The 14,979-nt window shown below is 35.7% G+C and overlaps 1 protein-coding gene across 3 annotated transcripts in view; it reads left to right on the plus strand.

Annotated features, from left to right (window-relative positions):
* PEX3 (peroxisomal biogenesis factor 3) overlaps positions 1-12,364 on the plus strand; it is a 32,331-nt gene extending 19,967 nt beyond the window's left edge. For 2 of the 3 annotated variants that reach the window (XM_070506542.1, XM_070506535.1), the window contains 4 exons: positions 779-849; positions 3,242-3,364; positions 8,731-8,827; positions 11,267-12,364. In XM_070506542.1, coding sequence (XP_070362643.1) covers positions 779-849; positions 3,242-3,364; positions 8,731-8,827; positions 11,267-11,350 — 375 coding nt within the window. In that variant the 3' untranslated portion in view covers positions 11,351-12,364. The remainder of the gene's footprint in view (positions 1-778; positions 850-3,241; positions 3,365-8,730; positions 8,828-11,266) is intronic. The other variant, XM_070506540.1, reaches the window with a different exon arrangement.
* The last annotated feature ends 2,615 nt before the right edge of the window (positions 12,365-14,979 follow it).

Here is a 14,979-nt window from a genome sequence, read left to right on the forward strand (position 1 = left end):
ACCATTTCCAAATTCTAAAATTCAACAGTGGAACTAAAAAAGAAAACGATTCAAAGCGAATGAATGATGAGGTGAAGAGAGGAATGATGGACCAGATCTTACCTGAATTGAATTAAACCTGAAACTTCAGATTGAAAGGACTCACAGAGCCCCAGACTAGACTAGATTGATTCAAAAAGACACAGACGTATTCTGATACAATGTCTTACCAATAAAAGAAAAAAAGGCCCAGGCCTCTGCAACCTCGAAGAAAGACTGTTTATTTCTTTGTTAAATGTATTCTAGAAATGTGTTCAAGAGGGACCAGATAAACAAAGATCTTAAGAAGTATAATTTTACTCTAATGTTTTAAATGTGACTTACACATGAACATTTACAGTTTTTTTTAATTTTACATTTTTTGTTTTTTTGTTTTTTGAGGAAGATTAGCCCTGAGCTAATATCCGCCACCAATCTTCCTCTTCTTTTTGCTGAGGAAGACTGGCCCTGAGCTGACATCCATGCCCATCTCCCTCTACTTTATATGTGGGACGCCTGCCACAGCATGGTGCATGGGTCTGTGCCTGGGATCCACACCGGTGAACCCCAGGGCACCGAAGCAGAGCTTGTGAACTAAACCACTGCGCTACTAGGCCAGGCCCTTGAATTTTACCTTTTTTGATTGTTGATAGAAAAAAGACATAGATTTCCTGAACTCTTGAGTTTGTTCATATGATTAGTTTCACATAACCCTGTGCTAATATTTGAAACCCTGAAGTATGGCGTTTTAATTTCACAGGCCTATGGGCTTTCTCCTAGAGATGTCACCACTATTAAACTACTCAATGAAACCAGAGACATGTTGGAAAGGTATGTATACTGCATGGAGCAGAAAACGTGTGTTTCTATTTTGAATGTACTTATGACCATTTATTAGTTTTCCTTGAACTACTTATTCAACATAATATTTTGTTAATGGGGCCGGGCCTGTGGCCGAGTGGTTAAGTTCGCACGCTCTGATTCGGTGGCCCAGGCTTCGCGGGTTCAGATCCTAGGCGCGGACATGGCACTGCTCATCAAGCCATGCTGAGGCAGCGTCCCACATAGAACCAGAAGGACCCACAACTAGAACATACAACTATATACCAGGGGGCTTTGGGGAGAAGGAAAAAAAAAGGATTGGCAACAGATGTTAGCTCAGGGCCAATCTTTAAAAATATATATATATGTATTTGTTAAAGTTAAATTTTGAATCTATTCCTCCACCCTGAGGTAGGATTTCCTTCCTAAACTGGTGGTTCTCTTATTAGGGTAAGGAGGGAAGCAGAGACTTTTTTCAAGATACCCATGACTTGCCCACCTACTTCCTTGGCCTAGAGATTCTGATATACTAGTTGAGGGACTGGACGATAGTTAGCATTTACATTTTGAAAAGCGCTTTCAAGGGTGATTCTGGTATACCTAGTGTATGCTAGTAAATGTTTAACAACCAGCCTTATAAAAAAAAAAAACAGAAACTGACATTGTAGCTGCAGCGGTTCTGACTGCCAACTTGAAGTCACTCAGTGCTGAACTTGGGAGTTGGGAAAAGATGCTCTTTCAAGCTGGAGCTAGCCAGCTCCTGCTAATCCTCATGTATGTGCACACATGTACACATGCCAATGTGTGTACACACACACGGAAACACTCAGTTTTGAGAACTACTCCCCCTAACCCTTTCAAGATAGACTAAAATGTTCTTAAAACTTTGACTGATAAAAATTCCACGTCTTCCCTATATTGGGTGTTACTATTTTAAATCACGCAGAAGACAGCCAGGATGTTAAAAATGGAAAAAGCACCATACTATGCGTTAGAAGGCTGGAAGACCTAGATTCAGGGATGGCTCTCCTGCTTATTAGCTGTTCAGCCTTGGTTGAACCACTTATGCTCTTTGAGGTAGTTTCATCCTTGTAAAATCTGAGTAGTAATATCAGTCCTACCCACTTTATCTTAAGTGATTAAAATATCAAAGTTTCTTTTAAATTAAAGATAATTTAAGACCATTTTCTCCAGTTGTGTTTTTTAAGGAAATTATATCCTCTGCTTATAATATTTTCCATGATCTCGAAGAAAATCAGCAAATTTTTAAGTTAACTCAGCCACTGAATCTACTGTCTGAATTCATCGGGTTCTGGTCCCTTGACTTTCTACAGTAGTGATCTCGAGTTTTTTTCTTATTCAGGTTTCTACCAAATCGCTCCATGAAGCTCTACAAAAGGTCATCAATGATCTTTTGCCAAATTCAGTCAACCCATAATATTCATCTTACTTGATAACTGGTCATCTTTCACTGATAATTGACACTGTTGATCAAGTCTTTCTTGAGATTCTTTTCTCACATGGCTTCCATGACAATGTAATATCCTAATTTTTTCCCCAATTCTCGGGTCATTTCTTCTTAGGTTCCTCTCTGTCTTTCCTTTAAACATTAGTGTTTCTTAGATATTTTTTCTTACTTCATCCTCAGCTGCCCCAAGCAATTTTATATATTCCGATTGCTGTAACTACTGTCTGTATGCCAATAATTCCGAAATTTATAGCCTTAACCCTCTGCTCCCGTGAATTGGTCTGGATTGAGATTTCTACATGTCAAAGATAGAACTAATCTGTTCAGCTAGGCATTCTCTAACTTTCATAGCACACTGTATTGTTCTTTATACCAAAGAGTTTTTGTGAGGTACTAACATGGTATAATGAAAAGAGCTTGAACTATGAGATCAAAAGGGCCTGGGTTCAAATTCTAGCTACCCCATTTACTAATTATATACCTTTGAACAAATTTCTTCATCCCTCGAATACCCAGGTCCTCCCTCACCTGTATATGGTGATAAAATTGTCTGTTTCACGGGGATATCATAGTAATGTATAGAAAACAAACCAATAATCTCTGACTCTACGGGGATTCCTCTTCAAGAGTTTTGTCAAGAGAAGTAACACTATTATTGATATTTTTAAAAATATGTTGTACAAATTGCTGAATAATGTAAGAAAGTCAAGGGAAATGGATGAGTATTCTCATTGTGTTGTGCTAAATAATAAGCTCACTTTTGTGCTTAATTTTTAAAGATTGACTCCTTAATGTATTTGTATAGTGTTATGCTAAAAACTAGATTGTGACTAGAAACATTGGTGGCTGTCGAAGGTAACCACATAGTCACTGAAGTTATTTCCTTTTCCACTGACAATCTAAGAGGTGACTTACCCCTCTTGTTTTGTGTAGTCCAGATTTCAGCACGGTTTTGAGCACCTGTCTGAACCGTGGTTTCAGTAGGCTGCTGGACAACATGGCTGAGTTCTTTCGGCCTACTGACCAGGACCTGCAGCAGGGCAGCTCTATGGACAGGTGAGAGGACGCGAAGATGCTGCCAGTTTAGGGAAGGCTCTCACAAATAGTGCTTTGCATGTGTTTATGTTTCTCCAGGAAACAAAAAAATCTTAACAGATAAATTTGAATGCCCATTTTTCAGCAAATTAAACAGTTAAGCCAATGATTTTTTCATTAGTAAAATCTTCTGGATTCAATATTAAAACTTTGATTTCTTCCAGAAATTTTGCCACTATGTAGAAATACTTAAGTTATGAAGCTACCTTTGTATAGTCCAAATTCCAATTATTGGGCTTTTTTTAAAACTTTTTAAAATACAAACCTGAAAATGTGTTTAAGTTTTAATATGTTCTCTAATATCATTCCAGTACTTCAGCCGTGACTGGCCTGTGGTCCCCAGTTCAGTACTGTGGTCATTATGGTAACCAGGCATCCTTGTTGTAGATTTCCATTTGATGAATTATCTCCTAGTTCCACAACTACATGAGTGTATCCATTTCCAGCCTTATGGTAGGATTGGGAACATTTAGTCAGTGCAGTTGTTAGTAATGTTAATCATAACTATGACTAAATCATAGATTTGTGCTGCCAAAAGGTATCTTACACTTTTATTATATCCTTGTCATCTCAACATGAGCTCCTGGGGTCTCCTATTAGAATGTGCACTCTTTGAGAACTTCTGTTTTGCAGTTTTTTATATTAAACTCAGAAAATAGTAGGTACTAAATCAATGTTAACTGACGATAAACTCATCCATTAAAATAAGGGGAAACAGATGTATGGTGACCGATAAAAACTAGACTGTTGATGGTGAACACAATGCAGTCGATACAGAAACTGATGTATAATAATGTACACCTGAAATTTGCACAATATTATAAGCCAATATGACCGCAATAAAATTTTTAAAAACATTAAAAAAAAATAAGGGGAAACTAACTGATAGGCACTATCTGTGTGCAGTATCCAATTTAATTCTTAAATACAGGGGGCAAGAGATTATTTGATCAATTCTCTGGGACCCTTCTTTATTGTACAAAAAAGAATAATTTGCAGTTAACATCAAGGGTTTGGAATGCTTAGAGCCATAAAATTTATTTTCTGAAGCAATTTAAATATCATCCTAAAATCTTTTTAAGCAATTTGTTTAAATTATACAAAAATAAATTTTAGTCCCCATATACTCCCTAAATCAAGGTGCTCCAATTAATAAAATTTCACTATCATCTCTACCTAGTGAGGTATTAGTATTTCCTGAGTGGTGATAAACAGTTGTAGTAGTTGTTTTAACATAGAACAAATACTTGATCTTATACACTGAAGAATTCTAAAAATTGCTTTACAACCACATCAGCCATGGATTGTCTTCCTTTTCTGAACTCCAGTAGTACTTATTATCTGTGCTTTCATATACAACCTACATGTTTCACCTTCAACTGGAGTCTTATTCCTCAGTTATCTTTTAAACCTTCTCCCAGAGTCAGAGACTATCTTATGCCGTTTCATATTTCATTACACACACTAGGTACTCAGTAGATATTTCCTATCTAAGTTGTTCCTTTTCATGTCAATGACCACTTCATGATCCATGGTTCAATACTGGAAACATTCCCATTATGCCTCTTGTCATTCCTATTGTTTAACATGTCATGGAAATTCTAGCCATCACAGTAAGTCAAGAAAAAAGATTTTTAACTATTGACAAAGGGACAAAATATCATTAATTATGTGTACTACAATTAATAATCCAGAACCGTCAAGAGAGTCAACTGAAAAGTGATGCAAACTAATAAAAGCTAAAATTATGTATATAGGTGTGTATTATATATGTATATATTCATGTATATATTGTATATATAACATGCATATAATGTATGTATTTATTAATGTATGTATAATAAATATTTAAAAATCAAAGGTTTCCTATCACTAGTAATAGCCTAATAGAAAATATAATGGATAAAGGATAGGACTTAAAACTGTAGAGACTTGAAGTATGACTATAGATGTAAGAACCCTAAATAAAATACAAGCAAATGAAATCCAGAAATATATAGCAACAACAATAGCAACCAGTACTTCCTGTTTCCATGTGCAAATGTGATGATAGATATCTTTCAGAACATTATCTCATGGAATTCTTAAAATAACTCTAGGAAGTAAGTACTAGGATCTTACTCTTTTTACCGATGAGGAAACTAAGACAGAGAAACATTAAATAACCTGACGTCAAACAGCTAGCACGTAGTAAAGCCAGATGTTCAATCACTTCTATCCCACCTCAGAGCCTGGAATTTTTAATTATTCTCTAACACTGTGACTAAGTAGGGTTTATTTTAAGAATGCAAGGAAGATTAAACCGTTAAGAAAACTATTACAGTAGTCCATAACATTAATAAGTTAATAGGACAAAAAAGAAATATCATCTTCAGTGTTGCTGAAAAGGAATTCAATAAAACTTAACATTTATTATTGATAAAAACCTATTCTACAAATAAAAAATACTTTTTTATATAATAAAGAATATTTGAAATCAAAAGCAAATATTGTACTTAATGGAAAAACACTGGAATTATTTCCATTAAATTCAAAACAATATAAAGATGGTCACTACTGACATTTATTCAGCATCATTGTATTATTCTAACCAATGCAATAAGGCCAGTTGAAACGACCAGTTTTGAGAAACAAGTTCAAGAAGGCCATTAATTTTTATGTATTTTATTTTGCAAATAGACAACTTACTGAACATGTAAGGAGGAGTAAAGGGCTGAGAATATTCAAGAAATTATTGAAAAAGTAGAGCAATGAATGTACTTTCTGTGTAGAACATATAAGGTGCAGTTATTAGAATAATATGTTACTCATAAAAGAATAGATAAGTCAATGGAATAGGATATAAAATCCAGAAACAGGCTCTAAAATAGGATATTAGGCTATGATGAACATGAGGAAGAGATATATTATTTAGTAAATGATGATAAATAATTAGGTTTTTTTACAATGACTAATTGTAAAATGATGATGATAAAGTTAGAGCCCTTCTGTACCATACATAGAGCAAAAAAAGAGAAAAATCCCAGGAGGTTTAAACAACAACATAAATGAACTGCTAGAAAACACGTGAGTATTTGTCTGATCTCAAGATGGAGAAAGTCTTTCTAAGAATGAAAGTAAAGAACTTTAAATAAAGAAAATGATAGGTTTGACTTTAAAATTTAAAACTTATAGATCAAACAAGTTTTATTAAACTTATAATCAATATTAAATGCAAATTATGTTGGGGAAATGTTTGCAAACTATATATGTTAGGCAAAGAGTTTAATAGCATTATATACACATTGGTTAAGGAAAGAAACACTCGAAGAAAGATATGATCATAGACACAAACAGGTAATTCACGAAAGAGCAGATAGAAATGGCCAGTTTGTCTGCTCATCTGACATCTGTTTATTGAACAGCTGCTGTTATGAGGCACTGTCCTAGCTCTCTGTCCTCATGGCTCTTACGATCTAGTAGGAGAAATAGATAGTAAACATGATGGTATCAACTCTAAGTGTTATGAAGGAAAAGAACATCGAACATATAATACAAGTATTTGAACAAACATGGAAAGTCAAGCCAAGGTTCCCTGAGGAAATAATCTGAACTGAGAACTAAAAGATAAGCAGCTATTAAATGCGGCCTTGGACTGGAGTGAGGGAGTTGACATTCAGGGCAGAAGCCTCAGGGCAAAGACTGAAGACAGGAGGACCCAGGTGGATGGAACTGGGAAAAGAATGGTGGGAGATGAAGTGGGAGAACTCAGCATGTACAGATTCTGGTTGTCAGCTCGCAGGTGCTGGGAGCCACTACAGAGGTGGCAGCAGAGTGACTTGGGATTTACATGGTAGGACCACTTTGACTGCCATTGTGGAGAACGAACTGGGAAGGTGAAAGTTGGGGTGGGACATGACAGTGGATGAATGAAGACTTTTATTAGTCGATTCAGCAGGTGTGTATTGAGCACGCACTGTGCACCAGGCCTTTTAGTAAGTGCTAGGATAATACCGTGAGTAAGGTAGACATGGTACCCAACCTCACAGACCTTGTATGATGGTGCTATCTTCAGTTTCTGTCGAAGACAAATTCACTCATATATAGAGCATCCAACAAGTAAACAAACTTCATGACAGATTTTGAAAAATGCTACAAAGGTACTATGAAGGAGAAGAAGGCCTGATTTCTTCAGGAATACATAAATCTCCCCACTTCCTTTTTCCTTTTTAAGCATTCTCTCGAATCTCAGCATAGCATACTGGTTAGACACCGTAGCTTCAGCATATACGTGATATTTAAAAGGAAACTTCTGGTGTAGCTCCAGTTTTAAATGTATGAAGTATGATATTTAAAGTAATAAACCTAAGTCTGCAACCCACACACAGGAATTAGTTTCATCATTTAACAGTCATTATATCATACATAATCATACAATACATTGATTCATTTATTCATCCAGCATGTTTACTGAGCACGTAGAAGTTAGGTTATTGCTGGAGTCCAGACAAGAGATAAGGCTTAGCTGGGGCTAGGTTTGGCAGTGGGGAAAGGTAGACACATTTAAGAAATATTCAGGATTGTGGAGAGAGCGGCTATAGGCAGGGAAAGGAAGTGCCAAGGATATAATGCCCAGGTTTCCTGCTTACACAACCAGATAGATAATAGTACAGTCCACTGGAAGAGAGGAAGTAACATTCAACATTGCCAGCAATTAAGAGAAATACAGACTAAAACTGGGAGATACTATTTTAGCTATCAAACATTAAAGGAAAAGATAATGCTTGATGTAGAAAGAAGGCATGATAGAGCAAGTATTCTCACACTGCTGGAGAAGCAGAGGGCATTTGGCAATATACATTTTAAACCTAAAAAAATTCATACCCTTTGATCCAGTAATTCCATGGTAATACAAAGAGTTATTTATATTAAGGAAAATTAGGCAAAAACTCAAATGCCCAACTCTGGGGAGCTGATGATGTAAATTATCACACCTGGAGAATGGATTACTACATAATCATTAAAAAAGAGACAAAAACTTTGGAAGAACTTTTAATAAGATGGAAAAATGCTTATAATATATGAATAAAAATGTAGAACAGTATTGCTTGGGAGGTTACAGTTGTATGTTAAAAAACACAAAAGCGTAGATATGTATAAAAATTACTGGAAGAAATTAACAATGATGTCAATTATAGTTATTTCTAGGTGGTAAAATTGTGTGATTTGTATTTTTTTATTAATACATTTCCGTGTTTTTCAATGACCATTTATTACCATTATAATTAAAATGTTAAATTCCTGTAAGATAATTTCAGAAAATAATTATCACTGTCATGATTTTTTAGTCTTTCCAGTGTCAGCCTGCCTTTAGCTAAGATAATTCCCATAGTAAATGGACAGATCCATTCAGTTTGCAGTGAAACGCCTAGTCATTTTGTTCAGGTAAGAAGAAAGTTTGGGAATATTCTTAAAAACAGATTGTATTTTTGGTTGTTGTCCTGTTTGTCTAACATAAAGTTACATTTCTCTTCTGTGATACTTGCTCAAAAAAACCAAAAAGTTGAAGCCACATGTAGAGTGTGAGCCCAGGAGAGTCACACTGTGTTGTGGCAAGTTTCTGAGGTCGGGAATACCCTTCTCCAGGTTACGGTCCAGCACCTGGTAGACTGCCTCTTAGTCCCGGTCCGTTCTAGTGGTCAGTTGAATTTACAGTGTTCATGTTTTGCATTAAGCTGTGCTAGTAAGAAGAGTGAGCCTTGATCTGGATCAGAGATCGCGTTTCTCAAGTTTTGAGGAAGACTAAAAAATTTTTGTGGAGAAATAAAGCATTTTAATGATAAATATAACTACTAATAGTGCACTGATAATCTGCTCACTAAAAGCTGCATAGACAGTAGATTATCTAAATATTTCACTAGACTTCCTGTAACTCCATCTTTTTTCTTAGGAAAGCATTTCAGTGTGTTTAGTAAGACTTATGTCATTAAAAGGATAACTTTGAATTCACATAGTTTTTTTTTTTGAGTCATTTGCAAACTCGGGAACTGTATTATAACTGAAAACTTACTTGCAGTACCCCTCAATTCCACACTGCTGCAATAACGGGCAGTGAGAGGGGACCGTAAGGCCTCAACGCGAGATGGCATGGCCTTAGTGCCGTTTGTCTCAGACCAGTTAGAACATCTCTGTGGATTTTCTACTCGGGAACGTCAGGAGCTCTGAGACTACAGTTGTATTTCTTCCTTTCTCTGTTTAGTGCCGTTAGCTAGTCCTTCGCATGCTTATTCCCCCACTGTTCTCTTCAGTCTGCTCTGTCATCTTTCTCACCCGTGGGAGTTAGGCATTCATGTTGCAGAAGGAAGAGTGAATAAGGCTGCTCTCATCTCACTTCATTTTAAGGTTAATTTAAGCTCAAATTTTTTTAATTAAAAATCTTAGTTTTAAATTTTTAATTAAATTTTAATTTAATTTCCACACGTGTATCAGTGTGAGAAAAGGTTGTAACTTCTGGCGTTTAATCTGTAACTTTACCTTTCTCCAATTTCATGAGAGTCTCTGGCTTTGTTATGGGCTGTTCATCTTACAAGTGGGCAAGGCAACGGAGCATGGTAACGCTAGCGTTAGTGTGTAAGCATTCATGTGCCACATTAATTAAAGTTGGTATAATTGATAAGGAAAACAAAAGGTTTCAATCTAGTAAAAACACCGTTGATACTGATGTTTAGTAAAGTGTTTAGTGTGGCTGGATGTAGGTTAAATTGATAGGCTAGACCATTAATTGACAAGACCTCCACCAATTTTTTTAACTATAATTTCTATAAATTAAAATACCAAGTGGTCTCCCGAGAATGTAAGCATGAATTTGTTGAGATCAAGATTTGCATAAAGTTCACATGGGATTTCTGATATTTAAGAAAAAGAGAACAAAAGGTACAGGTCCACTTCCTGTTTTTCTGACGCTCTCAGGAGCACTTAACTGCTTCTGTGTCGCAGACCCTTTCCCAGTCTGGTGAAGCCTACGTGCCCCTTCTCAGAAGAATGTCTATAGATGCATATTGTAAAATACATAGGTTTTAAAGAAAACCAATTAGACACAGTTTTCAAAATAATTTTTTAAATTAAATTTATGATGTAGCAATATTGCTTCTTTGTCATGAATTAAATAAGAGATGATGGCAGTTCATATAACTCCCACAACTATCATATGATACAAAAGTGTCTGATTTCTGGTGAAGACAAATTCACAGGTTCTGCTAATACTATCACAGTTTGTCACCTACATTCATAATTGACACAAATGCTAAATTTTAGTTAAAGATTAATGAAAATAAAGGTTAAGTTTTTCCTTGTCTTTAGTTTCACATCTCCCTTAGGAACGCTTGTCCTCAAGTGTGTGTGTGGTTGACGTATGTGTGTGTAACATATGACATACCACATATAGTCTATGTTAGACCTTCTAGAAAGTAATGTACCTCAGCCACGTCATGTCAGCTTCCCACTACTACCTTTAGACTTTATCCTTGTACTGTAACCATTTATTCAACAGATACTTATCTAGGACATGACACACAGCAATCCATTTGAAGACTATTTTGGTCTTCTTCTCAAAGTCATACTTGAATACTTACCATACCCCCCATCCCTTATATAAGAACCTAAACATTAAATAGCTCCTAGAATTTATTATAATTTTATAAGAAATACAAGAAATTTTGTGATAATTTTATATAAAATATTATTACAAAAAACACTTTTATTAAATGGTTTGCCTTTTGGCCTTAATGCCACAAAACTTAGAGCTAAATTCGTTCCTTGATTGTAGAAATGAATTCAAAGTATCTGTACTTTTTACAAACTGTAATGTTGTATTGTCTTTGCTAGGACCTGTTGATGATGGAGCAAGTAAAGGACTTTGCCGCTAATGTATACGAAGCTTTCAGTACTCCTCAACAACTGGAGAAATGATTTGTTTCCCTCAAGAAACAGTACAGTGGAATTCATTTTAAAAGACATTGAATAAATCAACTATATGTAGGCTAATGATTTGTTATTGAAATGCCTAATAGGAATATATTCTTAATCAAAGTCTTCATTTCATAATAAAATAGATTTATTTGGCATCTTAATATATTTTTTTAGGTCATCAACAGACTCCTTTTTGCAGGCGTATCTGAGTACACACGGTGCAAATATGAGAATTGTTAATATTTTGTTAGACCGTGGATATTGGTTCCAAAGTGACTAAAAACCAATGTAGATACTTTTTTTATATAATATGAAATGCAGTAGACTTTGACATTGATACTGAGGTAAAATGGGAAATAGATGTGAAGTTTGAAAAATATGCTATTTAAATAAATCATAAAGTTCACTGGGCCACAGTTTCAGGAGTGAATCAGACTTTCCCTCAGTAACTCTTCAAAAGAATAAACTATTTCTCTTAAATATATCTGATGGGGGACTTTTCTTTTAATGGAAATCAGTGATTTTTTTTTTTTTTTTTTGAGGAAGATTAGCCCTGAGCTAACATCTACTGCCAATCCTCCTCTTTTTGCTGAGGAAGACTGGCCCTGGGCTAACATCCGTGCCTATCTTCCTCTACTTTATATGTGGGATGCCTGCCACAGCATGGCTTGCCAAGTGGTGCGTAGATCCACACCCAGGATCCAAACCAGTGAACCCTGGGCCGCCAAAGTGGAATGTGCAAACTTAACCGCTGTGCCACTGGGCTGGTCCCAGAAATCAATGATTTTAACAACCATGATCAGCTGTTTTTTTTCTTTACTATTGTTAACAATCCTTAGACAATTACATATTGATTTAGATAGAGGCTGAAATTGTGTTGATGCAGTTTACTCACAGCTGTTATTAACTACATAGTTTCAATCATTTGTATGTAAATAATTTTAATAACTTACTTTGTATTGATTTTGAGCACAGTGAATATCTTATTGCAATAAAATATTTTAGTAAAATATAGTTTTGTTGAGTTTATACTTTATAGCCATTAAGTTATTTGTCCCATAGCGTTTTTTGCTCTTATTTTGGGGAGAATACACTAGTTTTCAAGTTTCATTTTAACTGGTAATTGATACATTCTTTTAGCTTGTTTGTTTATAAAACAATAAATAGCATTTTATTCTGAAAAAAATCATTCATTGTCTCTAGTAAATCTATAGTTCTGTATTTATAAAGGTGATTAGGGCAGAAATAAATGAATCATTATGTGTCATCAGTATATTAGATATATTTTCAGTAATATGAGAAATATTTTCAGTAACGTCATTTTTGTGTTCCTTAAACATAACATATAACTAAACGGTAGAAGGCAAACAATGAATTGTGAAGTCTCTTCTAAGGCCATGCTAGGCCCGAAGCCAACTGCTAGGGGGTCTATGTCTACAAGGTTAAAAAATTTTTTAAAACACCAGATGTAAAGATGGAGAGGAGGGCAAATGCTTCTTTTCAAAATTTGACAATATAGTAATGTTATTTCTAAGAGTGATGGAAAAACTGCATTTTAGAAAATTAGTGAATGTGTGTGTAATAGGCCGTCCATCTCTTCCAGCAATATTAACCAGGATTTCATCCAAGGAAAACTGGAGACTGAACAGGTGTTATCTTGTAAGGGTAGGAGGCTGATCAGCTGAGAGTCGTCACGTGGAATCATCTGCATCTGTAGGGTTGTGGCAGTTGGACAGATAACAAGGTAAAAACCACATGTATTTGAAGCTAATTGGCCTTAGACTTTACAAATTTGTCTCCTAATAGTGTAGTAGGAGCCTTCCTGTCTGGCACCCTTAGTTGTTTGGTTAATCCAAAAAGTCATTTAAAGCAGGGTATCTTGAAAAAAATAACACATGTATTCTTAGATATTTCAACTTGAAATATAAATATTCTTTGTTTGCCAGTTATTTCATGTAGGACCCAGGCCTTTTCTGCCTTTCCGGTATAGGCGGGCTGACAGGCATTCTCTAATGGCCTTTCTTGTTCCAGTCACATGCATTACGTTACATAGTTGTGAATCTTGTAGATTGTTACTGTATTTTCTCTCAGTCTCTTAGAACTGTTTTGACCAGAGTTAACTAATCAATACCTTTAAAAAAAAAAAAAGGCAACACACTTTTATCTACTTTTATCTAGTCTTTCCAAAGTATTCAACTTGGTCTCACAGAAACTGCTTTTCACACTCATGTCATCAGCTTATGTAATCACGATAAGTCTGACTGGCATCATCAGTTTGGTAACCGCGTTTGTTTCCTAGAGCTGCTGTAACAAATGACCACTGACTGGCTGGCTTAAAACAGAAATTGATTGTCTCAGCTTTCTGGTGCGCAAGTCTAAAATGAAGGTCTCTTTGGGGCCGGGCTCCCTCTGAAGGCTCTAGCGAAGAACCCTTCCAATCCTCCTTGACTCTTCCAGCTTCTGGTGGCCCCGTGTTCCTCGGCTTGTAGCAGCGTAACTCCAGTCTCTGCCCCGTCCTCACATGGTCATCTTTTCTGTCTGTGTTCTCTATGTCTCTTAGAAGGATACCCTCATTTAGGATCCACCCACATCCAGTGCATACTTATCTCAATTCTTAGTTACATCTGCAAAGACACTTTGCAAGTAAGATCACATTCTGAGCTTCCTAGTGGACATGAATTGTTGGAGAATACTCTTCAACCCCCCACAGTAACAAACCCAACGAACCCTTGGTAAACATCCGTTGTAACAAGTGGAAATCGAAGCAAAGGGTGTGCCAAACAGATGCCCCCTAACTGAAAGCCTGCAGCCAGCCCCAGGCGTCACTCAGCTTTCCCAAGGGAACGGAGAGCATCAGTCAACCTAGTGAGCTGCTTAAGTAGAGATTACTTGAAATAGCTTCTACTTTGTCTCCTTCAAACTTGGGTAAATGTGTTTGTTACTGTGTATATATAAAAATTTGATAGGAGCATTTCATTTATTTGGTCAGGAGTTAGGTAGGAAGATTTTTATCTAGTGAGGTCTTTTACAAAATTGAAGTGAACAGAAGGCAAAAGATCTGTCTTGTTTTCTGTTGTCCTAATTCATATTTATTTGAATAGCCTGACCTTTTAGCGTAATTGTGTGGCTTCAATATGGCACTTATAAGAAAATGAGATAGAATCTTATTAAAGCGATGTCCATATTTAAAATGATATCAACGTCTAGATTATTCAGGCTAATAATCTAGGTTGGTTTGCCTTCACTTTTTCTCTAGTCATTAAAGAAAAATCAAAAGTTACTGAAATTTAAACAAGGCAATTTATACCTATTAATAACTCTGGGAAAAGGATTAATTGGTTGGAGGATAAAAACTATTGGCTTAAAAGAGGTAATGAGAAATTTTATTTTTAATTATCCTTACTATAATTCTTGTTCTCCATACCACAGATAATTCTAAGAATTTGCTGGAATATTTTTAAATCCTTGCTATGAGACCTGGTTGTAGTACATTTCACATACAAGCAAGATATACCTTAAATAAATTTAAATTTGGGATCTCATAATTTTTCATATTAGAGCATTTTACCAGCACCTCTGAGTGGCGAGCTGTATTTGTCATTTACCTCTGTCATAGCTACTCATTAACG

Source organism: Equus asinus, chromosome 1 (assembly GCF_041296235.1).
Source record: "Equus asinus isolate D_3611 breed Donkey chromosome 1, EquAss-T2T_v2, whole genome shotgun sequence".
Classification (NCBI taxonomy): domain Eukaryota; kingdom Metazoa; phylum Chordata; class Mammalia; order Perissodactyla; family Equidae; genus Equus; species Equus asinus.